This window comes from Protopterus annectens, chromosome 12.part0, assembly GCF_019279795.1.
Source record: "Protopterus annectens isolate FY-2018-M chromosome 12.part0, PAN1.0, whole genome shotgun sequence".
In the NCBI taxonomy this organism is placed as follows: Eukaryota; Metazoa; Chordata; order Ceratodontiformes; family Protopteridae; genus Protopterus; species Protopterus annectens.
Genome location: NC_056746.1, coordinates 1161020945 through 1161048891, shown reverse-complemented (window position 1 = coordinate 1161048891; position 27947 = coordinate 1161020945). Strand labels below are relative to the sequence as shown.

General features: G+C 43.7%; 1 protein-coding gene across 3 annotated transcripts in view; it reads left to right on the top strand.

Annotated features, from left to right (window-relative positions):
- CHD6 (chromodomain helicase DNA binding protein 6) overlaps positions 1–27947 on the top strand; it is a 2211516-nt gene that overhangs the window by 588276 nt on the left and 1595293 nt on the right. For all 3 annotated transcript variants that reach the window (XM_044090190.1, XM_044090189.1, XM_044090188.1), the window contains one exon: positions 14417–14538. In XM_044090190.1, coding sequence (XP_043946125.1) covers positions 14417–14538 — 122 coding nt within the window. The remainder of the gene's footprint in view (positions 1–14416; positions 14539–27947) is intronic.

Sequence of the window (27947 nt, the reverse complement as noted above, 5' to 3'; positions counted from 1 at the left end):
TATTGTCACAAAAGACAAATGGATACTGGACATTATAAACAGAGGCTACAGATTTCATTTTCACACCCTTCCAAAAATGAGAGGCATGCCAAACCTGCCACACAATCAAAGGGCAGAGGCACAAAGGCAAATTACAAAGCTCATGAACATGAAAGCTATTCAAGAGGTACCTACGCACGAACAAGGCCAAGGTTTTTATTCCAGGCTATTCCTGGTACCAAGGAAGGGAAAAGATTGGAGACCTATTTTGGACCTGTCCATCCTAAACACATTTCTACTCGTACCAAAATTCAAGATGCTCACTCTACAGCAACTTCTTCCCATGCTGGGCAAGGGGTCTTGGCTGGTAACATTGGACCTCAAGGAGGTATACCTGCATGTCCCAATCAGACAAAATTGCAGAAGATACCTCAGATTTCTTGCAGTTTCAATTCATTATCAATTCTCTGCATTGCCCTTTGGCTTATCTACTGCGCCCAGAGTATTCACGAAATGCCTGGCATCAGTAATTGCCTTCTGCAGACTTCAAGGGATACAAATATACCCTTATTTGGATGACTGCCTGATCCAAGCGGACAGCAAGAACATACTTCTGAAACATCTGGCTTATGTAATAAGGTTGTTGAGCTCTCTGGGATACACAGTCAACAAAAAGAAATCAAGACTAATACCTTCTCAGAAGATAATTTTCCTGGGTGCCAACTTGGATACAAACACCCAGATGGCCTACCTCATGCCAGAGAAGCAGGGGCAGCTAACTCAATATTTCACAGTACTAGCAAATTGCACCAGGCTTACTGCAAGGAAAATCCTGCAGGCTCTGGGATTCATGGCATCTTGCATCTTACTAATCCCATGTGCAAAGCTGCATATGAGGAAACTTCAATGGTACCTAAAAAACATATGGTCTCAACACAGCCACAGCTTGGAAACAATAATACCACTAATTCCGTGTCTGCAAAAGGAATTTCTGTGGTGGGCTCAAGCTTGCCAAACAAACACAGGTCTTCCATTCAGCAAGCCTCAAGCAAATCAAATCATCACAACAGACGCCTCAGACTACGCCTGGGGGGGCGCACATGGCAGATCGGTGCATTCAGGGCAAATGGCCCCAAAAAGAAAAGCACCTTCACATCAATCAAAAGGAAATGCTAGCAGTAATAAATGCTATTATAGTTTTCAAGGACCTTCTGCAACCAGGACAACTACTGATAAGAACAGACAACACCACAGTTATGTGGTACATAAACAAGCAGGGAGGAACACATTCCTACCCCCTATGCAGACTGACCATGTCACTTTGGAGCATGGCCATGGACTTACAACTCGAACTACAAGCACAGTACTTGCCAGGCAAGGAAAACACGCTGGCAGGACAGATCCACACGAATGGAAGTTGCATCCAAAAGTCTTTACAGAGATAATCCAAGCATGGGGAAGGCCAGACATAGATCTATTTGCCTCCCACAAAAATCACCAATTGAAAAAATTTGCTCAAGGATTTTCCACCCAAAGGCCTGGAGAGTGGATGCTCTCTCTTTTTGTTGGACATCAATGACAGTTTATGCCTTCCCACCTCTTCCTCTGCTGCCCAAAGTTCTACTGAAAACCAGAACAGACAGACCAAAGATGATCCTCATTGCTCCGGACTGGCCAAGACAACACTGGTACCCACTCCTGAAGAGCCTGACGCATTCACCACCATGGACACTGCCTCTAATGCCACTTCTCTTGACTCAACACAGCTTCAAAACTCTTCACAGCCAGCTAAAGACACTCAATCTAGCTGCATGGAAGATCCCTTAACATCACAACAAACCCTACTCTCCGAGGAGGTTCAGGATGTCATTTTGGAGGCCAGAAGGCCGTCAACTAAAAAAGCTTACTCCGCAAAATGGAAGCAGTTTTGCGCCTGGAATGAGAAAAGGGGTCAGGATCCTGGAAAACTGAATTTACCTCAAATACTACAGTATTTAACTGAGCTGTTAAGCAGTGGACTTTCATTCTCCTCCATCAAAATCCATGCCTCAGCCATTTCTGCAGAATATAACACTAACCCACCCTTATTCTCACACCATCTCTTAAGGCAGTTCCTCAGAGGGGCTAAGAATCTAAGACCACCAAGAAAACAGCCAATACCTGCTTGGGATCTCAATTTCATTCTGGAAAAACTGACCTTGCCTCCCTTTGAACCAGCTTCCTCATCAGATTTGCAATATTTGTCCTGGAAAACAGCTTTCCTTCTGGCAATTACCTCAGCTCGTAGAGTTTCAGAACTACAAGCACTCATGGCTGTGCAGCCTTTCATCATCTTCCATCAGGACAGAGTTTCCTTGCGAACCAACCCGTCCTTTATGCCTAAAGTGGTCTCCAAGGTAGCTTTGAATCAGGCCATACATCTACCTACCTTCTATCCTAATCTTCAAAACAAAGGGGAGAGACTACTACACTCCCTGGATATCCACAGACAGCTACATTATTATCTGGACCGAACAAAGCCTTTCAGAAAATCAGACCAGCTCTTTGTGTCCTATGCTGTAGGAGCTCAAGGAAAGCCAATTTCGAAACAGACAATCTCTAAATGGATAGCTCACTGCATACGCTTTTGCTATTCCTTTCATGGCAAAGCTGTACCTACAGGCATCAGATCTCACTCCACAAGGGCCACTGCCACCTCTGCAGCCTTTCTCAGAGGAGTCCCTACCAAAGATATTTTGGAAGCAGCCACTTGGAGTTCTGTACATACCTTCTCAAAGCACTACCACCTACCATTATACTCCAAAACTAGGGCAGGCTTCGCCACTGCAGTCTTGCAAGGCATCCTAGCTCCTCCTAGTACCACCTAGTGCCTACCACCCCTTTGTTAGCTTTGGGATTCTACCCATCTGTTATGACTGCAGCTGTATGCACGATGAACATAGTACAGTTTTGTACCTACCATAAATGTAGATGTTCGAGTACTAATACAGCTGCAGTCCAGGTTTCCCTCTTGGAACTATCCTAATGGCTAACACCTCCTCATACAACATGATTGGGGTATTCTTTTATGGTGTATTTGCTTGCACTACTGGTTTTTGATATTATTGCATTGCATTATTACTTATAATTATGTTTTGCCTTCCTTCTGGGGGTACCTGACATCTGGGGCAAGAAAAACTGAAGAAAATGGCGTCTGCTGGTTCCTTTATACCCCTGTCGCACTGACGTCAGGGAAGAAGCGACAACAACCGACGCCGGACCTAGACTTTGGAATTCGGCCGACCGAGGACCCGCCTGACGGCAGGAGAACCCCATCTGTTATGACTGCAGCTGTATTAGCACTCGAACATCTACATTTATGGTAGGTACAAAACTGTACTTTCTCTGCATTGCCCTTTGGCTTATCTACTGTGCCCAGCGTCTTCTCAAATGCCTGGCTCCAGTAATTGCATTTTTCAGACAAAGAAATATTCAAATATATCCATACCTGGACGATTGTCTAATTCAGGCAGAAAACAGGGACATTCTTCAAAAACATCTGGTGTTTGTAAAAAAGGTTCTAACTTGTCCAGAGTACACCACAAATGAAAATAAATCACAACTGGTACCCTCTTAAAAAATTACATTCCTGGGTGCAAGCTTGAATACAACTGCCCAGATGGCTTACCTTATGCCAGAAAAGCAAATTCATTTAGTGACTTACTTCAAACAGGTGGCCACAAAAACCCTGCTATATCTGCAAGACAAATTCTGCAAGCCTTGGGGTTCATGGCCTCCTGCATTCTTCTAATTCCATATGCAAGACTGCATATGAGGAAACTTCAGTGGTACTTCGAGTTTATGGAGTCAGCATTGTCACAGCCTGGAAACAATGATTCCTATCATACCTTGCCTGCAACTAGAGTTCCTATGGTGGACCGAGGCCTGCCACCAAATCAAGGGATTGCCATTCACCACCCCTGCCGCCCGAACCCTAACTATACAGACGCATCAGACTAGGCTTGGGGGGCTCATCTGGCAGGGAAGTGCATTCAGGGCAAATGGAGCCCAAATCAAATGCACCTTCATATCAATCAAAAAGAGATGCTAGCTGTACAGAATGCACTGACAGCCTTCAAGGACTACCTTCATCCAGGACAATTAATGATAAAGACAGACAACACCACAGTTATGTGGTACATAAACAAGCAGGGGGGTACACACTCCTACCCCCTTTGCAGACTAGCCATGGCATTGTGGAACACAGCCTTGACCTATCAAATTCAACTACAAGCTCAATTCCTGCCAGGAAAGCTGAATACTCTGGCAGATGAACTAAGCAGAAATCTCATGGACCCACACGAATGGAAACTGGAACCACTGATTTTCAACATGTTGGCACACAAATGGGGGAGTCCAGGCATAGATCTTTTTGCCTCATCCCCGAACTATCAGTTGGACAAGTTTTGCACAAGAACTCATCACAAAAAAGCCTGGAAAGTGGATGCTCTATCAGTCTATGCCTTTCCCCCTCAGCCTCTGCTCCCCAGAGTTCTACTAAAAGTCAAACAGGATAAACCAAAAATGATTCTGATTGGTCCAGACAGGCCTCGCCAACACTGGTACCCACTCCTGCACAATGTGTTACATCTTCCACTGTGGCACCTGCCTCAGACACCTTACTTACTGTCTGAGCAGAACAACCAAATTCTGCACACTCCTCTCCAAACTTTGAATCTTACAGCGTGGCTAATCACCTAAATTCTCCCTTGGTATCCCTCAGCAAACTTGTGATGGATGTCATTTTGGAGGCAAAAGAAGGCCTAGTACTAGAAAATCTTATGCTGACAAATGGAAAAGATTCTGTGCCTGGAATCAATCTTGGGATAAGCACAACAGTGCCCAATATTCCTCAGATTTTACAGTACTTAACTGAGATATTTCGCAGGGGCCAGTCCTTTTCTTCCATAAAAATCCATGCCTCAGCCATTTCAGCTCATTACAACATGGAACCTCCCTTCTTCTCTCATCCCCTGCTAAAGCAGTATCTCAGAGGGGCCAAAAACTTAAGACCACCCAGGAGAGCTCCAACCCCTGCCTGGGACCTCAACTTTGTATTGGAGTACTTATTCTTCCTTCTTTCGAGCCAGCTGCTACTGCAGACTTAAAATTTCTCTCCTGGAAAACAGCTTTCCTTTTAGCAGTCACTTCAGCTAGAAGGATTTCCGAATTACAGGCTCTTATGGCAGTGGAGCCTTTTATTATTTTTCATGCAGACAGGGTGTCTCTCAGGATCAGTCCATCTTTCATGCCTAAGGTGGTATCCAGTGTGGCTCTTAATCAGACCATTCATTTGCCAATTGTCTTTCCCAATCCACAGAACAAGGGGGAACGGATTCTGCATTCATTGGATGTACACAGACAACTTAGATTTTACTTAAATAGGACAAAATCTCAAAGAAAATCTGAACAACTACTGGTGGCATTTGCTGCAGGGGCAGAAGGAAAGGCTATTTCAAAGCAGACTATTTCCAAATGGATAAGCCATTGTATTCGTTTCTGCTATATGCACCATGGTAAATCTATCCCCCAGGGGATCAGATCTCATTCCACCAGGGCTGCATCTACTTCTACAGCCTTTCTCAGAGGTGTTCCTACCAGTGACATTCTAGAAGCTGCTACCTGGAGCTCAGTTCATACGTTCACCAAACATTACCATTTACCTTTCTTCTCTAAATCCAGAGCTGGCTTTGCCTCTGCTGTCCTGCAGGGCCTTATAGCTGGTCCTAATGCTGTATAAATCCATCCTCCCAACCATAACTTTGGGAATCTACCCAAAAGTAATAACTGCAACAGTGAAACACGAAGAACATAGTACAGTTGTGTACACTTATCATAAATGTAGATGTTAGAGTGTATTCACTTTTGCAATCCTGGTTACCCTCACTCCAACCCCCTGTTTTTTCTCTTACTATACCTCTTCTTTCCTTTACTATGCTTAAAAGCCTTTTTGGTGTATTTGCTTTTGTTTGAAGGTATATTTTTGTGTTTTTAATTACTTAAATATTTGGCTCCCCATTTGGGGGGCAGCTGACATCTGGGGCTAGAAAAACTGATGTAATGCCATCAGCTGCATGTTTTATACCCCTGACGACCTGATGTCACGGAAGAAGAGACAGCAACCGACGTAGGACCCAAGACTTTGTTAATCAGGCCGACTGAGGGCTACTGCAAGCAGATAACCCAAATGTAATGACTGCAACAGTGATTACACTCGAACATCTACATTTATGGTAAGTGTACACAACTGTACTGTACAAAACTGCCGCCGACGCTTCTCCTATGCTAGTCGCCAGTACTCAGTGAGGCGCTTTCTCAGCCCCTGATACTCACTACTTCAGATTCGTAGGCCTCTACTGAGACCCATTCGGAGTCCGGTATGCCGCAAGATGCTTCAACTGTGGAACCTGCGGATGTCTCTATGGGATGGGTCCAGAGCCGTGTGCAGGCACTGGCTTCTGAAGGTGTATTCAGGCCTACTGACTTGCATATATTAAACCGACGCCGTCTTCTTCTTCAAGGCCTAAAACTCTATCCATGCCTAGAAAACCAATGCCCAGGCCACATAGTCAGGCCTCTATGCCTAAAAACAAATAAGAATGGCTGAAAACCTTATTACTTTAATCAGGGGAAGCTAACCTTCCCCCTCTAAGAGACCTAGGACTGAATTTGCGTTTGATTCTTCTGATCAGGATTCTGAAATTTCTGTTTCTTCTGATGACCAGGATTTACTCTTATCTACCTATGAGGATTCAGATCCAGACTCTATTCCCTTTGCTTCCCCTCCAGAGGATCTCTCTTTTGGTGAAACCTTGCATACTCTTGGGGAGCATTTTCGCTGGGAAAGCCAGGATTACTCTGATTCTAAAAAGAGGCTTATGGATTTCTTACTCCTGCCTCAACACAGGTTTTTAGCTATCCCCCCTGTACTGGACATTGTTGATGATGCCTTTTCAGAGTCTAGCTTGGCCCCAGACTCCTTACCTCCTGCTCCCAGAAAACCAGCTGGATATTACAGGGTTCCTGACTCTCACAAGTTCCTCTTTAAAAATCCTTCTGCGGATCTTGAGACCATTTCACAGGGACCCAAGGGCATTAAGGCTACTACTGCCAAGAATCCTACCCCCTCTGATAGAGATTCCATGGCGCTGGATAGATGAGGTAAGAAGATATACACCTCTGCAACCTTGGCCATTAGGACCTTAAACTGCCAGTTTCATATATTAAAGTATCAGCAGCATATTATTGGATTGCTTAAACAGAAAATTATGTTGATTTCTGACTGTGCTGAAAATAAGGATTTACAGGATTTAATGCATTCTGCTGAACAAGTTGGAAAACATACTTTGCAATTTGGTTTTGATTCACTGGAGCCATCTTGCAGGGCTGCTGTCACTGGTTCTGTACTTAGAAGGCATGCTTGGCTTAAGGAGCAATCTTTGCCAGATCATGTTAAAGCTAAATTGCTGGATGCTCCCTTAAACCAGGATCACCTGTTTGGCAATAAAGCAGAAGAAGTAATCAAAAAGATGGAGGAAAAAGCTAAATCTATGCAAACTGTTAAAAATTTCCTGCAAGTACAGCCTCCAAGATTTAGTAGGCATTGGACCTCTAAGAATTGGTCCTTTCCTGCCTCTTCCAGGCTTTCTCAGTCCAAACCCAGAACCAGCAGAACACCCAGGCTTCAGTCCCAAGGTACACACAGGACTAAGCTGTGGGGGGCTCCCACTTCCAAAGCAGGGAGTAGTAAGACTCCCCCTATGGTAAACTATCTCAATTACTTAATTTTAAAATTTCCAAGCCCTTCTCAACTGACTTCTCCTTTGGGGGAAAGATTGCTCTGCAGGCAAAAAACTGGGAACTCATTACCCAGGACAAATGGGTTTTAAATATATTTTCCCAGGGATACAGATTCCACTTCCACACTTTACCAACCCCAAATGGATGGCCAGATCTACCCCCAAATCAGTGGGCAGAGGTTCAAAAGCAAGTTGTCTCTCAAGTATAAGGGCTATTCAGACTGTCCAAGAAGAGGAAAGGGGACAAGGTTTCTACTCAAGACTTTTGCTGGTGCCCAGAAAAGTCAACTCCTGACATCCTATCCTTGATCTCTCTATCCTAAACACTTTTTTTGGTGAACCCAAAATTCAAGATGCTAACTCTTCACCCAGTTGCTTCCTATGCTAGGCAAGGATGCCTGATTGGCAACGCTGGATTTAAAGGAAGCCTACCTGCACATCCCAATCAGGGAATCTTGCAGAAGATACCTACGCTTCAAAGCAGGCTACATACACTATCAGTTCTCTGCACTGCCCTTTGGCTTATCTACTGCGACCAGGGTATTCACGAAGTGCCTAGCCCTAGTCATTGCATTTTGCAGGCAAAGAAATATCCAAATATACCCTTACGTGGATGATTGTCTAATTCAGGCAGAAAGCCAGGACATACTTTTGAATCATCTGGCGTTTGTACAAAAGGTGCTAATTTCTCTGGGGTACACCATAAATGAAAAGAAATCCCATCTGGTACCCTGCCAACAAATTGTATTCCTGGGCGCAAGCTTGAACGCAACTTCCCAGGTGGCTTTCCTCATGCCAGAGAAACAAGTTCATTTGACAGCTTACTTCAAACTAATGGCCACAAAAACCCTGCTATCTGCAAGACAAATACTGCAAGCCTTGGGGTTCATGGCCTCCTGGATTCTCCTAATTCCATTTGCAAGACTGCATATGAGGAAACTACAATGGTATCTAAAAAGGTTATGGTGTCAACATTCTCAGGATCTAGAAGCAATGATTCCTATCATACCTTGCCCACAGTTAGTTTCTTTGGTGGGCAGAGGCATGCCACCAAAACAAGGGACTGTCATTCACTCTATCCCCTGCCGCCCAAACTCTAACAACAGATGCATCAGACTATGCATGGGGGGCTCACTTGGCAGGCAAGTGCATTCAGTGCAAATGGAACCAAAGTCAAATGCACTTGCTTATCAATCAAAAGGAAATGTTAGCTGTACAGAATGCTCTGACAGCCTTCAAGGACCACATTCTTCCAGGGCAATTAATGGTAAAGATGGACAACACCACTGTTATGTGGTACATAAACAAGCAGGGGGGAACCCACTCATACCCTCTCTGCAGACTAGCCATGGCTCTGTGGAACACAGCCTTGAGCTACCAAGTGCGCCTACAGGCTCAATTTCTGCCAGGAAAGCTAAATAAACTGGCAGATGAACTAAGCATAAATCCCATGGACCCACACGAGTTGAAACTGGAACCAAAGACATTCAACATGTTGATAAACAAATGGGGGAGCCCAGATATAGACCTGTTTACCTCCCCCCAGAACAACCAATTGGACAGTTTCTGCACAAGGACTCCCCACAAACAAGCTTAGAAAGTGGATGCCCTGTCCTTCACCTGGAAAAACCTGTCAGTTTATGCCTTTCCTCCTCTGCATCTCCTCTCCAAGGTACTACTAAAGATCAAACAGGACAAACCAAGGATGATACTGATTGCACCAGAATGGCCACGCCAGCACTGGTACCCCCTCTTGGGCAGTGTGTCACTGCAGGCTCCATGGCACCTGCCCCAGATCCCTATCCTGCTGTCCCAGCAGGAGGGCCAGATTCTGCACCCTCAGCTTCAAACCCTGAACCTGGCAGCCTGGCTAATTACCTGACTCTCCGTTACCATCCCTCAGTAAACAACTGCTGGATGTCATTCTGGAGGCAAAGAGGCCTAGTACTAGAAAATCTTATGCTGAAAAATGGAAAAGATTCTGTTCCCGGAACCAAGCTCAGGGGATTGGCACAGCAGCGCCCAGTTTACCTCAGATTCTTCAGTACGTAACTGAGATGCTTCACAAGGGCCTTTCCTTTTCCTCCATCAAAATTCATGCTCAGCCATTTCAGCTCATTACAACACAGAGCCACTCCTCTTCTCTCATCCACTGCTCAAGCAGTTCCTCAGAGGGGCCAAAAACTTAAGACCACCCAGGAGAGCCCCAACTCCAGCATGGGACATTAACTTTGTATTGGAAAAGCTCACTCTGCCTCCTTTTGAGCCAGCTGCAAGTGCAGAGTTGAAATTCCTTTCTTGGAAAACAGCATTCCTTTTAGCCATCACTTCAGCAAGAAGGGTGTCTGAATTACATGCCCTTATGGCAGTGGAGCCTTTCATCATCTTTCATGCGGACAGGGTGTCCCTCAGGACCAATCCCTCCTTCATGCCCAAGGTAGTATCCAGTTTGGCTCTTAATCAGTCCATTCATTTGCCAACCTCCTTTTCTAATCCACAGAACAAAGGGGAACGTGTACTGCACTCCTTAGACGTGCACAGACAACTTAGATAATACTTGGACAGGACTAAACCTCTCAGGAAATTTGAACAGCTGCTGGTGGCATTTGCAGTTGCTACCTGGAGTTCAGTACATACTTTCACTAAGCATTACCATTTGCCAATTTTCTCTAAATCCATAGCTGGTTTTGCCACTGCACTCTTGCAGGGCATTATAGCTGGTCCTAATGCTATCTAAATGCCTCCTCCCATCCTTAGCTTTGGGAATCTACCCAAATGTGATGACTGCAAAAGTGAAACACGAAGAATATAGTACAGTTGTGTACACTTACCATAAATGTACATGTTCGAGTGTATTCACTGTTGCAGTCCTGGTTACCCTCCCTCCAGCCCCCTGACTTTTGGCTATACATATATTCCTTTTTACTATGCTTAAAAGCTTTTTGGTGTATTTGCATATATATGCTTCCCATTAGGGGGTAACCTTACATCTGGGGCAAGAAAAACTGATGTAATGGCGTCAGCTGCATGCTTTATACCTCTGACGACCAGACGTCATGGAAGATGAGACAGCAACCGATGCAGGACCCAAGACTTTGATAATCAGGTCGACTGAGGGCTTCTGCAAGCAGATAACCCAAATGTGATGACTGCAACAGTGAATACACTCGAACATCTACATTTATGGTAAGTGTACACAACTGTACTTTTATTTGACAACCTACTTCAAACTATTGGCCACAAAAACCCAGCTATCTGCAAGGAAAATACTGCAAGCTCTGGGGTTCATGGCCTCTTGCATTCTGCTAATTCCATATGCGAGACTGCATATGAGGAAACTCCAATGGTATCTAAAAAGTCTATGGTGTATACATTCTCAGGACCTGGAAACAATGATTCCTATCATTCCTTGTCTAAGGACAGAGTTCCTTTGGTGGGCAGAGGCCTGCTACCACAACAAGGGACTCCCTTTCACTCTATCCCCTGCTGCCTAAACCCTGACAACAGATGCATCAGACTATGCATGGGGGACTCACATGGCAGGGCAGTGCATTCAGGGCAAATGGAACCCGAGACAGATGCACCTGCATATCAATCAAAAAGAAATGTTAGCTGTACAGAATGCTCTGACAGCCTTCAAAGACCGTACTCTTCCAGGACAACTATTGGTAAAGACAGAGAACACCACAGTTATGTGGTACATAAACAAGCGAGGGAAACCCACTCCTACCCTCTCTGCAGACTTGCCATGGCTCTGTGGAACACAGCCTTGAGCTACCAAATACACCTACAAGCACAGTTCCTGTCAGGCAAACTAAATTCACTGGCAGATGACTTGAGCAGAAATCTCATGGACCCACACGAATGGAAACTAGAACCCAAAATATTCAACCTCTTGAGGAACAAATGGGGAACTCCAGAGGTAGACCTGTTTGCCTCCCCTCAGAACTACCAGTTGAACAAATTCTGCACAAGAACTCCCCACAGTCAAGCTTGGAAAGTGGATGCCCTGTTCTTTACCTGGGAAAGCCTCTCGGTTTATGCCTTCCCCTCTGCCTCTCCTCTCGAAGGTTCTACTAAAGATCAAACACGACAAGCCAAGGACAATACTGATTGCACCAGACTGGCCACGCCAGCTCTGGTACCCCCTCTTTTGCAGTATGACACTGCCACAACCATGGCACCTGCCTCAGACTCCTTACCTGTCCAAGCAGGCGGGGCCAGATTCTGCACCCTCAGCTTCAAACCCTGAACCTTGCAGCCTGGCTAATCCCTTGAGCTCTACTCTAGCATCCCTCAGTAAGCAGGTGCGGGATGTCATTCTGGAGGCAAGGAGACTTTGTACTAGAAAATCATATGCTGAAAAGTGGAAAAGATACTGTTCCTGATGCCAGGCTCAGGGGATGGGCACAACGGTGCTCAGCTTACCTCGTATTGTAGAGTACTTAACAGAAATGCTCCACAAGGACCTGTCCTTCTCGTCAATTAAGATTCATGCCTCTGCCATTTCAGCACATTATAATACTGAGTCACCCCTTTTCTCTTACCCCTTGCTAAAACAATTCCTTAGAGGGGCCAAAACTTTAAGACCCCCCCCCCCCCAGGAGAGCTCTCACCCCAGCCTCGGACCTTAACTTTGTATTGGAAAAACTCACTCTTCCCCCTTTGAGCCAGCTGCAACAGCAGAGTTGAAATTCCTATCTTGGAAAACAGCCTTCCTTCTAGCCATCACTTCAGCAAGAAGAGTGTCTGAATTAGAGGCCCTCATGGCATTGGAACCCTTCATTATCTTCCATGCAGACAGGGTTTCCCTCAGGACTATAATCACTCCTTTATGCTCAAGGTGGTGTCTAGTGTGGCCCTAAATCAGTCCATTCATTTGCCTACTTTTTTCCCTAATCCACAAAACAAATGGGAACGAATACTGCACTATCTGGACGTGCACAGACAGCTTAGATTGTATTTCGACAGGGCTAAGCCTCTCAGAAAATCTGAGCAGCTGCTAGTTGGCTTTGCTGCAGGGGCAGAGGGGAAGGCCATGTCAAAGCAAACCATTTCCAAATGGATAGCCCATTGCATCCTTTTTTGCTACAAGCACCATGGAAAACCTACCCCACAGGGGATAAGATTACATTCCACCAGGGCTGCATCTACCTCTATGGCATTTCTCAGAGGACTCCCTACCAGGGACTTCCTGGAAGCTGCTACCTGGAGCTCTGTACATACCTTCACCAAGCATTACCACCTGCCTATCTTTTCTAAATCCAGAGTTGGATTTGCCACAGCTGTCTTGCAGGGCTTAATAGCTGGTCCTAATGCTCTTTAACTACCTCCTCCCTTCCTTAGCTTTGGGAATCAACCCAAATGTGATGACTGCAACAGTGAAACACGAAGAACATAGTACAGTTGTGTACACTTGCCATAAATGTAGATGTTTGAGTGTATTCATTGTTGCAGTCCTGGTCACTCTCCCTCCAGCCCCCCGACTTCTCTTGGCTCTACCTTTCCTTCTTGTTTGGTATATATTTTTTCTTGTGTATTTGTTTTTTGATGGGGGTGTATCATACCATATAATTGCTTCCTGTTGTGGAGGCACCTGACATCTGAGGCAAGAAAAACTGATGTAATGGCGTCGGCTGCATGTTTTATACCCCTGACGACCTGATATCATGGAAAAAGTGACCGCATCCAACACAAATCCAAAGACTCTGGTATTCAGGCCGGCTGAGGGCTACCTGCAGGCAGATAACCCAAATGTGATGACTGCACCAGTGAATATACTAGAACATCTGCATTTATGATAAGTGTACACAACTGTACGTTTTGCATACCTCACCTTAGACCTGAAGAAGTTGGACACCGTGGTATGTTATGGGATAGGAGGATGGCATCTCTCAGCTAGGGAAAGTTGTACTTGCTGAGTAGTCCTAATGCCTGACACTCTGAATAGAGAACTACCTCTTCCAGATCTGTCATTGTAAGTGCATCATTTTCACATAAAGTGGTGAGTTGCACCTCCAGGGTAAAGTATACTGATGCCAGGCCAGCCATTGTGGACTTATGCATGATGCGTTGTGGTCTAGCTGATCCATGTTCTAGTTTAATAGTTGCCCACGGCATTGTGTTGTGTATGAGGACTGGTTTTGTATGCTTAAAGTTTTTCTTCTAGTTTATAGAAATTCCTCAAGCCACTGAGTAGTAATGGCACTTGCTCAGCAGTTGGTATACCCTGATGTGATGCTCAAGGTCTGGAGGTTGTGGTTTTGTTCTGATACTTAACAAATTGTAGTGTAGCTGGGTGTTAAATTACAAAGCAGCCATCCTCAAGATGAGAAATTAAGCCAGAGTCCTGTCTGCCTTATCTAGAGGATATTAACAATACAATGGCTTTTATTTGAACAGTGAAGGAAGTTTCTTAGTGGCACTGACCAAATCTGTTCCTTTCATTGTAAGCACCACTTGTGTCATGTTTGAAAATAGATTTTTAATGGGTTGTTGCTTTTTCTTTGTTACCAGATAAGTACATTTATGTTCTGTATTATATGAACATGCAAAATTCGATCCATGTACTTAATATAACATATTTTTTTTTCATGAAGGAACGACCAGCATCAGACTTGTGGCAGAAACTGGTGAGAACAAGAGATTATAAGAACAACAACCAGCTCCGAGACTACCAACTGGAGGGAATGAATTGGCTGCTCTTTAATTGGTACAACAGGTAAGCTTTACATAGCTGACCAAGTTTGTTGATTCATTTCCAGAACTGCGACATTGTAGGATGACTGCCTGACGTACATCATTTTCACTCTTTACGATTGAAGCCCCAGCAATGTGTGTGCAGAAACAACAGTAAGATGAGAGTAAAAGCAGTCTTTTTTAACACCTTTATAAAATTGTCCATATCAACATTTCCAGTTGTGTATATGTTATGTTACGTTTCATAATTCTTATCAGTCCAGCATTACGTAATTGCTTAAGTCCTGCATTACTTTAAACCTCATTCTTCCTCCTGAGCATTATTCTGCATGTATTATTCCACAAATTCCATTTATTTCTGTGTAGTTTGCTCTTTCCCTTTTCTAAAGATTCCTTTCCAGTTCTTTTGTATCTGTTAACAATATTTAGTACTTCAAATACTTTTGGCTTAGACTTTGATTTCCATGTTACAGTAGTTGCCTTTTTTGGCAGCCACCAGAATTAAACTTAACAGGCCCTTACTTTGTTTAGGAAATTCAGATCCAGTGTCCCAGCTCAAAAAATAATTTCCTTAGTCGTTGCTCACCCAGTATTTCTGACAGAGTACTGTGTAGGAAAGTTTTAAAATTTGCTAAGTCACTGCACTCCCAAAATAATTGTTCCTCCCAGTTAGCCCTTTTCCCCCATCTCACCTCCAACTTTTCCCAAAAGCCATGTTATCACAACCATAATGATATCATGAGACCATTTTGTGAATCTTGCGAGGGTTGACCAGATCATGTGCGATGTTTACAAGATACTGTTTCAGTAGACTTTGATGTGCCTTAGTCAAAAACATAAAGCACTGTTTAAGAGGTTAGCCGATACAGTTAACATTTGTAACAGCTGTTTGCAGACTGCCATTCCTACTTATTGAAATGTGACATTTATTCACTGCAGAAGTGACTCCAGATGTGCAGGAAAGCAGCATAATCTTGTATATTTTCTTACGATATTCATATCTATTTGCCCAGTTAGATGTTTGATTCTTTGTTTATGCTTGAATCCGAATACATAGAAATAGTTTGTGGTTTATTTTTAGGCATCCTTTCTGTGTCATTATACTGTGTTTTGCAGGTTATGTATACTCTGGAGTTAAACTTTGAAGCAATCTTCCCTTGCTTGAGTAGTTTTGATGTTTGAGCAGTCCAGTCTGCCTTGAATTGTCATTAGTCTGACGAAGCAGGAATAAATGCTGATGTTTGTTTCTGCAGTTAGAATCAAGTGTATTTTATAGATTTTGTCTTTCTGAACCTGAATATGAACCATACCTTTCAATTGTACAGATTTTCCAGATTTTTGCCTCATATTTTTGGTCCATTTTTCATAAAATTGTGGTTTTTCTGGCAAATTAACGTCAAATTATTAACGATTTAAATTAGAGAATTACTGAATTTAAGTTTGTCGTCATACCGTTCAGAAAATTCATGCTAATACAAAACCTGTTAGTCTATCAACATTCTAAGTTTGTAAGAGCAATATTTTAAAATTTTGCCTATTTTTGGGCCTTTGTCCCACTTTTTATGTGTGGCTTTGTCCAGATTTCTTGCTCTAAGAGGTTGAGAGGTGTGCTATGAACATATTTACTTTAGGAGGATAGACTGAGCCATTTAGATTTAAGAAGTTACTGTGTGTGAGTCATGATTTTAGTAAACATATTAAATGGTATTGCTGGAGAGGGAGATTGTTCTCCTTTACCAAGTCACTGAAGACAGTTAATTACAACAGTAGTATGAACTTGGCAGCTTTGCCCAAGTGAAACAAAATCATGATTTGGGCTTCTGCTTGAATTGAAGTCATATACTGTGCTTTGATAAAAAAGATAGGAAGTCTCTGTAGTTCAGCCTGTCAGTAGTGTTTGGAAGGCTTGTTGTAATGCTTTTTAACAGGTCTCTTCATAAAGGGGTTGTACCTGAAAGTTATTGATCAGCAGTAGTATTGTATAAGGAGAAAAATGTAATTTGCCTTTGCAGTTGCTGGTCCGTGAGTTCGACTTTAGTCCTGAGGAAGTTATGGAATAAGATTCTCTGCGAAAGACAGTGTCTTGCTGATAATGGTATAATGACTGAGAGGCTGGCTAGTTTTAAGGTTGGGAAGTCATGTTGGACCTGTTTGCTACGTTTTTATAATCAGGTGACTTCTGAGGTTGCTAAGGGTAAAGCCAGTGAATGTGCATTATCTTATCAGTGAGGGATTTGATTATTTAACCCTTAGGAGGTTGGTTGTGAAGCTGAGAAGCACAGCGTTGGTGTGCTTATTCAGGAAGTGGTTGGACATGTGGTTAGTCAAGAGGATGCAGATGGTGGCTGCAGTGTTTTGGAATATATGGGTTTTTGTTAGGTAGAGAGTGACTGTTAGATTCCCAGGGGTATATAGTCAGGAATGCTTTAATAGTTGTGACAGAACATTACTGTAGGGAGTGGTGAGTCAAATTAGTAGTATTCATTGATATTTCTAAATTCATGTGGCATGGTGTTTGTGATGTTGGAGTTGCTTTGAAGACTGCCTTCAGGGGATTGACAGACTGAGTTTAGAAATGGTAGTTGAGGTTTTGGTGGTTCAGTGGTAGAATTCTTGCCTCCCACGCAGGAGACCAGGGTTCGTTTCCCAGCCAATGCATCTTTGGCTTTAGACCCGCGGTAGTGGTGCTGCGGTAGCATTGTCGCCTCACAACAAGACGTTGTCCCATTCAATTCTCAGCTAGAGCATCTTCTGTGTGGAGGCATGCGTGAATGAGCGTGCCTTCGTTTAAGGTTGTGCATCAGGGCTGGTAACTCGGCATGTAAAAATCCACTACCAAACATTAGCGGACCGGAGTTCCGCTGTGGCAACCCCTAACTGGGATAAGCCGAAAGACACAACAAAAGACACAACAAAGTTGAGGTTTAATGGAAGTAAATGTAAAGTCTTAGACCTAGGTACACTAATCCTGGTACTGAATTTGAGCTGGGATGTGGGGTCAAGATTCCTGTTTCTGATTATAGAAGAATTATTAGACATATTTGTTTTAAGGGTTTCATTCAAAAATTATGGTTGGGGATGCTCAGTGTTATCACATTTCTGGTTTTCGTTAAGGGGGTGTGCACTTCTGTGCCACATTTCAGGTTTTAGAGGTGTCTTTTGCTGGGTTTACTTTAAAAAATACACAAAACATAATGTAGACACAGAATGCTGATTCCTACCCTTATTTTAACTGTTATTTTCTCACTTTGCCCAAGGTGGTGTGATTTTGGGGGTGGTTACATATAGAGGCAAAGTCTCCGCACAACATTTTGTAGAATTTTAGTGAAAGGGTTCAGGTTTCACGAGTCTGTGTCAGCATGTAGTGAGTTGCCATATTGATTTACACTTGTTTTACAAATGACTCAGCAGCAGGAATGCTGTTGAGTGACACCATGTTTACAAATGCTCTTTTGGCCAGATTTTCATTGAATGTATTATCTGATCTGGAGGGCTGGTTTTGTTTCCTGGTGTGTAGCAGAATCTATAAAAGAATGCATTGGGGTGGTGGGTGTAATTGAGTGCTGCATAGTTTCTTAGGGCTCCCTTCATTTTTATAAGTTGCAGAAAATGTTACCTTTTTTATTGAAAAAACTGCTGTCCTTGAATTTTGTGCTCATTAGAGTTTGGTTTGGTATGTAACTGTCAGTAGTCGCTTAGCAGTGATTGGTAGTTGCAAAATGGATCCACTGGCTAAGGGAAATAGATAGTAGCTAACAGGAGAGTTTGACTTTAAGGACAGTGAGGTAATTCTTGAGTAGTACAAAGAGTTGATTAAGCCACACTTGGCGTTCTGTGTGTAGTTCTGCAGGCCAATTAAACTAGTTTATATAAAACATGGAGGTTTGCAAAGAAAGGGTAATGAAATTGTTCATATCCTGGAGAGAGAAAGTATAAGCTGCTAGGGGAGCTTGCTTTTTATTTGCTTGAAATCAGGAAATGAAATAGGGAGCATGTTATTGGTGTGTGAAGCTTTGAGTGGAAAAATGACAGAATACAGCTACATAAAAAGACTTGTAAAAATTTCAGTCAGGTTTTGTGGAAGTATTCTTTATTTAGAAGGTAGTGAATAGGTAGAACTGACAAATATTCCACAGTGAGGCTTTAAAAGAGTTTGAGTAGCTAGTTAGGAATATGAAGTGGTAGGGTATGGTAGGGGGTAGTGGGTAGTTACTAATGGGTCAGTTACAGGGCACTAACTGCAGGAATTAAACAGACTTGGTGGGCAGTTTTAATCTTCTGTTAACTGATATGTGTACATACAGTTGCACATCTTCCAGTCTCTACTAAGAGTTGCTGTCCTTGAGGTAGTAAACAAGATCTTAGATTGTATTTCCATTTCTGTCACTTTAGGGCTAAGATTGGCAGAACTTTGTCAACCCAGCTCTTGAACCTTTCCTAGTTTATGCAGGCCCCTTCCCTTTACCTTTGAACCTGTGCAAGTCAGAGCCCCCCTTCTCCAGCTCTTTTGTTCCACTTTGTAATGTCACACATCCAAATGGTCACCCGGAGATACAGTTATTTATTTGTTTATTTATTTTTATTCTGTGGTAGCCTTCCTAATATTATGGAGTTTTCATTTGTTTTTTTACTTCCAACTTGTCTCACCCTTTTTCAGGTCAGTATGTTCTCTTTGCTGCTTATTTTGTCCTTAATGCTTTGCTGTAAGTAGACAGCCTTCTCTTCAGTTGACCTTGTAGGTACCCTTTGGGTTAGATAATATAGGAACTGTGCAGTTATGTTTTTCTTTTTTTCCCCGTGCTGTGAGCTGAACATGTATTTTGTCTTTCTGTCTTTTGGGAGTTTTGTGATTGACATAATGAGACAGTTGGATAAAAGAGTATACACATATTTCTCCCATGTGTTTTTTCTTCTCTATATATATGTAGAGACCCTTCTGATAAAGGTAATGGAAACAGATCTTGTTTTTCAGTGTAATGAAATGTATTTTTGGTGTTAAGTTGCCTGTTCTGGACATGCAAACCAGCCCTCCTTCCACAGACACTTTTCTGCACATCTCCAGTGAGGAGAATCTCCTGTTTGTATTGGCTGTAATTTCTTCTTTCAGCTTCTGCTTGTCCTCCACATTAGCCTTGTTATGGCCAAGTGTTGACTGAAACATGTGTTGTTCCTAGTCTGACTGTCGACCTTGATCCTGGGAGATTGGCCCCAGTTCCACAGCTCATTGTCATCCATGATGTTGAGCCAGCTTCATCTTACCCTCCACTCCAGTCCTGTTATGACTCTGTGTTGGCTGTGGCATGCTTCAGTAACTGTCAGATGTTCATCGTGTTTCACTGTTGCAGTCATTACACTTGGGTTATCCTGCTGGCAGGCTACCCACAGTCGGCCTGAATTCCAAATTCCTGGTCCAGCGTCGGTTGCTGTCTCCTCTTCCCTGACGTCAGTGCGCCAGGGGTATAAAAGATGCAGCTGACGCCATTTTCTTCAGTCTTTCTTGCCGCGCGGTGCCCAAAGCAAAAGCAGTTCGCAAGTGCAAGTCGGCCGACTCTGAGATTTTCAAATCTAATTTCAGGTCCAAAGTCTTCAATAAAACTAAGTACCCCATTGGGGAAACTTTTTTCTTGCTCCAGACCGATGTCAGAAAAAGTTAACAATTGTATTTCTTGTGGGAAGCAAATACCTCATAAGGATTTTCATTCTTACTGTATTCCTTGCCTAGGTCCAGACCACGACGTTGCTAGCTGTCGGTTTTGTGCTACATTTAACCAACGCACTATTAAGCATCGGTACGATTTTGCCTTTCATTACTTTGGCCGAAGATTTAGTTATATAATGCTGTCGGAACAGCCGACGACCAGAGGTTATAAGAAACGCAAGGAAAAGGACAGGCATCTGAGGTCTGAAACCGATAGAGGCCTCTGCTAGGCCAGTCGCGGGTTCGCCAGTTCTCAGTGAGGCGCTTTCGCAACCCCTGACGCCCGCTACCTCAGAGCCATAGGCCGCTTCCGACTCCCACATGGAGCCGACTAGGCCTCTGGATACACAAGGTATTGGACACTCGGAAACTATTCCCTCAGATGGGTCCGGAGCCGCTGAGCAGGCATTGGCTTCTGAGGGTGTTTTCAGACCTACACAGTTATATGTCAAGCAAACCTCAGCTTCAAAGGCAAAGACTGAAACAGCTCTAAAGACAAAGAAACAAGTACTGCATTCTCCTGGACAGACTTCCATGCCTAAGAAACAGATGCTTAAAATGGCCGAAGACCTAATTACTTTGATCAGGGGTTCCCATCCCCCTCCTGATAAGAGGCCTAGGCAAGAGACAGAATATGACTCTTCTGATCAGGTTTCAATTTCCTCTGACTCCTCTTCTGAACAGGGATATTCTCTTCCTCCCTATGTGGATTCTGATGCTGAAGAATCTATTCCTCCAGCCTCTCCTCCTGACGATTATTCTTTTGGGGAAATCCTGCATACCATGAGGGAGCATTTTCACTGGGAGAGCCAAGATTACTCAGAATCTAAGAAAAGGCTCAGAGACTTTCTTTTACTACTTCAGCACAGACCTCTTGCTATTCCACCTGTTCTAGACATTGTAGATGATGTATTTTCAGAGTCCGGCCTGTCTCCTGACTCTTTACCCCCTGCACCTGTTAAACCAGACAGATACTACAGGGTTCCAGATTCTCATAAATTTCTATATAAAAACCCTGCTGGTGACCCAGAAACTATATCTCAGGGTCCCAAAGGGGTCAAGGCTTCCACTGCAAAAAACCCTGTCCCCTCTGACAGGGATTCTAGGGCACTGGACAGATGGGGTAAAAAGTTTACACTTCTGCTACCTTGGCTGTAAGGGCTTTAAATTGTCAGTTTCATATGCTTAAATATCAGCAATATTTAATGTCACTGCTTAAACAGAAAATGGTGACAAATTCTGGATGTTCTGATAAGGAAATGCAGGATTTATTGCATACAGCTGAACAAGTGGGAAAGCATACTTTGCAATGTGGTTTTGATTCACTGGAGGCCTCTTGCAGGGCCGCTGTCACGGGTTCTGTTATTAGAAGGCATGCTTGGTTGAAGGAACAGAATCTGCCGGGTCATGTTAAAGCAAAATTATTGGATGCTCCATTACAGCATGATACTTTGGTGTTAAGGCAGAAGAGGTGTTGAAGAAAATGGAGGATAAAGCAAAATCTATGCAGACAGTTAAGGATTTCCTACAGGTTCAGCCACCCAGATTTAGCAGGAACTGGCTTTCTAAGAATTGGTCCTTTCCGCCACAAAGAGGCAGATCCCAGCCCCAAGGCTCATACAGACCTAAACAATGGGGTGCTTCTACCTCCAAAAGCGGAGAAGACAAATCACAGCCATACAGGAAACAGTCCAAATGACTTTCCTCTGCCAATGCCAGACACTCTTCTTTTGGCAGCACCCTTAGGGGGAAAACTAGCACTTTTTTCACAGAACTGGCACATGATCACCCAGGACAAATGGGTCTTGTATATAGTGTCTCAGGGCTACAGGTTCCACTTTCACACCCTTCCAAAGACAAAAGGTATGCCAGACCTGCCACACAATCAATGGGCAGAGGCACAAAAACAAGTTTCATCCCTTATGGACATGAGGGCTATTCGAGTACCACAGCAAGAGCAGGGACAAGGATTTTACTCAAGACTTTTCTTGGTACCCAGAAAGGACAAAGCCTGGAGACCAATACTGGACCTGTCTGTTCTAAACACTTTTCTGGACGTTCCAAAATTCAAAATGTTGACTCTGCAGCAGCTTCTGTCCATGCTGGGCAAGAAGTCTTGGCTTGTAACTTTGGACCTCAAAGAGGCATACCTGCATGTCCCAATAAGATAATCTTGCAGAAGATACCTCAGATTCATTTATTTATTTATTTATTTTATTTATTTTACATTTGTTAACCGGGCTAGTCTGGCTGGATACATGTCCATTTTCAGCAGAGGCCCGAGGAGAAAAATCCACTAATAGACTACTTACAATATACATGAGGAATACTTTACTAAGTAGCAAAATTTTTACAAAAAACAAAACAAAAACAAAAAAAAAAAAAAAACAGAATGATAATACAGATTGTCTTGAACTTAACTATTATGATCAGTCAAAGTTATGATCAAGTTCTTCATGGCTGGAGGAGGAAGCTGGCTCAATGCACTACCAATTCTCTGCACTGCCCATTGGCTTATCTGCTGCGCCCAGAGTCTTCACAAAATGCCTGGCACCAGTAATTGCATTTTGCAGACAAAGAGGAATACAAATATATCCCTATTTGGACGACTGCCTTATACAAGCAGAGACCAAAGACATTCTACTGAAGCATCTGGCATTTGTAAAAAGATTACTAATTTGCCTAGGGTACACAGTGAATGAAAAGAAATAAAAACTGGTACCCTCTCAAGAGATAATATTCCTGGGTGCAAGCTTAAATACAACTGCCCAGATGGCTTATCTCACTCCAGACAAACAAAGGCAACTTACTTCTTACTTTGAAATGATGGCAACAAAGACCCAGTTATCTGCAAGAAAAATTCTGCAGGCTTTGGGCTTCATGGCATCCTGCATTCTACTAATTCCATATGCATATGAGGAAACTACAAAGGTATCTAAAAAGTGTTTGGACTCAACATTGTCATAGCCTGGACACATTAATTACTCTCATTCCCTGCTTGCAACAGGAGTTTCGATGGTGGGCACAGGCCTGTCACCACAACAAGGGACAGCCATTCACTTTACCCACAGCCAGGCAGACGCTAACAACAGATGCATCACATTATGCCTAGGGGGCACACATGGCAGGAAAATGTATTCAGGGCACATGGCCCGCAAGCCAATTGCATCTTCATATCAATCAAAAAGAGATGCTAGCTGTACAGAATGCCCCAACAGCCTTCAAGGATCTACTTCATCCAGGACAACTGCTGATAAAGACGGACAATACTACAGTCATGTGGTACATAAACAAGCAAGGAGGCACACATTCCTACCCCCTCTGCAGGCAAGCCATGACTTTGTGGAACACAGCATTGACTTATCAAGTACACCTGCAAGCACAATTCCTGCCAGGAAAGACAAATACTCTGGCAGATGAACTAAGCAGAAACCTCATGGATCCGCACAAGTGGAAACTAGATCCACAAATCTTCAGCATGATAACAGGGAAATGGGGATGCCCAGACATAGATCTCTTTGCCTCCCCTCACAACTGCCAGCTACAGAGATTCTGCACAAGGACTTATCACAAACAAGCATGGAAAGTGGACCCTCACAACTGCCAGCTACAGAGATTCTGCACAAGGACTTATCACAAACAAGCATGGAAAGTGGACACCCTATCATTCAGCTGGAGAGCCCGTACAGTATATGCTTTTCCTCCACTGCCTCTCCTCCCCAAGGTACTCCTAAAGGTCAGACAAGAGAAGCCAAAAATGATCCTGATTGCCCCAGACTGGCCACACCAGCACTGGTACCCAATCCTAAAGAGCTTGTCTCAAGGCCCAGCCAGGACATTACCTCAAATTCCTCATTTGCTGACTCAACAAAACAATCAGATCCTGCACTGCCAACTCAGAACCCTAAATATGGCTGCATGGCAGATAATGTAACCATTCAGAACACACCTCTCTCTAAAGCAGTTATGGATGTTATTTTGGAGGCCAGGAGGCCCAGCACCAGAAAATCTTACGCAGAAAAATGGAATAGATTCTGTGCTTGGAACCAGGCACAAGGAATGGACACGCTTGTACCAAATATTCCTCAGATTTTACAATATCTAACTGAGATGCTAGACAAAGGCCTATCCTTCTCATCAATTAAGATCCATGTCTCTGCCATTTCAGCTCATTACAATACAGACCCACCTATTTTTTCACATCCACTGCTAAGGCAGTATCTCAGAGGGGACAAAAACATAAGACCCCCAAGGAGAGCTGCAATACCTGCATGGGACCTCAATTTTGTCTTGGAAAAACTCACTCTGCCTCCTTTTGAGCCAGCCAATACAGCTGAGATAAAATACTGATCATGGAAACCGCTCTGCTCCTAGCAATAACTTCAGCAAGAAGAGTCTCAGAGTTACAGGCACTAATGACTGTGGAACCTTTTTATTATTTTCCATCCGGACAGGGTTTCTCTAAGGACAAACCCAACATTTATGCCTAAGGTAGTGTCCAGTGTGGCTATTAACCAAAACCATACATTTACCTACGTTTTATCCAAACCCGCAGAATAAGGGGGAGAGGCTTCTGCATTCTTTGGACATAACACAGACAGCTACGGTTTTACTTGGACAAAACTAAAGCTTTCAGAAAGACTGAGTAAGTTTTAGTGGCATATGCTGCAGGATCGCAAGGAAAAGCTATTTCAAAGCAGACTATTTCAAAATGGATAGGACACTGCATTCGTTTCTGCTATTCACAACTTGGCAAATCAGTGCGTAAGGGCATTAGACCACATTCTACCAGAGCAGCAGCCACTTCAGCAGCCTTCCTCAGAGGAGTACCAACCAAGGACATTTTGGAGGCTGCAACTTGGACTTCAGTGCACACTTTTACAAAGCACTACCACTTACCTCTTTACTCTAAATCCAGAGCAGCAGGCTTTGCCACTGCAGTTCTGCAGGGCCTCATAGCCACTCCTAATTCTATTTAGGCCCAGCCACCCAAACACAGCTTTGGGATTCAACCCAAGTGTGTAATGACTGCAACAGTGAAACACGATGAACATAGTACAGTTGTGTACCTACCATAAATATAGATGTTCGAGTATATTCACTGTTGCAGTCCAGGTTACCCTCCCACCATCCCCCTTTCATTGCTGGGACATATCTGTACTTCTCTATTCTACACAACCTATGTGGTGTATTTGCTTGTAGATGAAGGTAATGTGCATGCTTTTTTATTAGCAGAATTTTTAACCTACCCTTTTGGGGCACCTGACATCTGGGGCAAGAAAAACTAAAGAAAATGGCGTTGGCTGCATCTTTTATACCCCTGGCGCACTGACGTCAGGGAAGAAGCGACAGCAACCGACGCCGGACCAGGACTTTGGAATTCAGGCCCACTGCAGGTAGCCTGCCAGCAGGATAACCCAAGTGTAATGACTGCAACAGTGGATACACTCGAACATCTACATTTATGGTAGGTACACAACTGTACTTTATGATCATCAGACATGGCATTTGAGATCGACCCTAAGCCTGTCAGGGCCTCATCCTCAGGCCTCCCACAGTGTCAAACTTAAAGTGCAGTTGGGTTTCAGCTTTCAGTTTGAGCTTGACTATGACCTATCTTGCAATATGTGTCCATTCCATTGTCTGGATAATATCGACTGTTTGCTTAGAAATGAGGCAGATCCTGTCAGCCCCTCTGCTGATATCCAGATCAGGTTCCGAATCCATGTTCTCCTATCAAGGAAGGGATCAACACCTTTGGCTCGTATACATTATCAACCACTGCAGCAGATTGGTCTTTCTGCCTCAACTTAGGGTCATTCTCAGTTCTTTTGCGATGGGCTGGGTAATCTACTTGTTGTCCCAAAGTTACTACTTCACAGCACCTCATCTTTGGTCTCTCTGAACTTTTTCAGGCTTCTTTTTCATTATACTGCACAGCTGTTCAGAACACTTCTGCCAAGCATGTTGTTGTTTTTCACTCTAGGAGATTGTACAAATTTTGTCTACACCTGCAAGTGTACTGACCTCCTCCTCCTTGTTAGTGTATAAACGGACCTGGCAAGTTTAAGCTGCTAGCTTTTACTAGATTTGACCACTTTGTCTGTTCTGTCTGAAGATGGAGGCTTTTCTATTATTGACTACATGACCTTTAACCTTTTTTGTTTTTCATTAGGAGACGGACAGGTTAAAAGTATGTTCATCACTTCTCCTGCCTTCTTTGTACCTTTGCAAGGAAATGGACAGGTTCCCATGTTTTTTTTTTTTTCATCCAGCAGTACTACTTAATTCCTCCTTCTGCTTAGACAGAGAGTTGACCAGCTCCACCTTCTGCTATTGCTAGTCTTAACAACTCTTATGTCCAGCGGTGCTCCCAGATGATAGATGGTTTCTGTTTTATTAATGTCTCCTTGACCTTCCATCATCTTTATATTTTCAGCAGAGTATTGACAAAGCCATATGTGTAGTACTTTCACCTCCTACCTTCCTTTTGTTTTTGCAGCCAGATGGGTGGACATGTTCCCATTCTTCTTTTTTTTTCTGCCACCAGTTCTGCTGCATGTTCTTCATGTTTCACTTTTGCAGTCATCACACTTGGGTTATCCTGCCAGGGGTAGCCCTCAGTCGGCCCGAATACCAGAGGCTTAGTATTTCTGCGTTGTTTGCTGTCACTCCAGGACTGACATCAGGTTGTCAGTGGTATAAAATCAGGCAGCCGACGTCATTATATCAGTCTTTCTTGCCGAGGAGCCCGAAGCAGAATCAGTTCGCACGAGTATCGGTCGGCCACTACCTGAGTTTTTCGTTTGCGAAATTGAAGTTGAAGTCTTCTAAAGCTAAGTATCCCATCGAGGAACTTTTTTTCTTGCTCTGACCGATGTCAGAAAAGGTTAATAATTGACTCGCCTGTGGAAGGTAAATACCACACCAAGATTTCCATTCTTACTGTGTCACCTGTTTAGGCCCAGACCACGACATCCCTTGCTGTCGATTTTGTGCTTTGTTCAATGCCAGAACTATATGTTGTCGGGCCCTTATTGTAGCTAAATACTTTCGTTCTCTGTCTCCGTATTCCGAAATGGCTTCGGTAATCCATCTGACTACCGATCTTCCAAAAAACGTAAGGATAAAGACGGAGACAGACCGCACAGGTCCAAAACTGCCGACAATGCTTTCGTTAAGCTAGTCGCCAGTTCGTTGGTAATCAGTGAGGTGCTTTCGCAGCCCCTGATGCCCGCTCCTATGGATTCGCAGGCCTCTACAGAGACCCATTCGGAGTTCAGTATGCCGCGAGTCTCTTCTTTGATTAAGGATCCTGCGGATGTCTCTACCTTGGATGGGTCCGGAGCCGCTGAGCAGGCACTGGCTTCCGAGGAATTTCTTCGCACTACCAATATTCGACACAAACCAACGACTTCTTTCACGTCTTCAGTTCTTTCTAAAACTACCGAATTTCTAAGGCCCAGGGTACGAGCTACGCCTAAAAAAACGACGACCCAAACTTAAGCACCTGCTTCCATGCCTCGGTCTCAAATGCCTAAAATGGTGGAAGACCTTATCATGCTTAATAGGGGAAGCCACCCTACCCCTTGTAAAAGAAAGAGACTTGTCCCCAGCAGCTTTGTCTGACCAGGAGTCCGACTCTGAGGTTTCAGAATATGAAGACATGCCCTTGTCTGCTTATGAGGATTCAGATGCAGGGGAATCCATTCCCTCTGCCTCACCTCCAGATG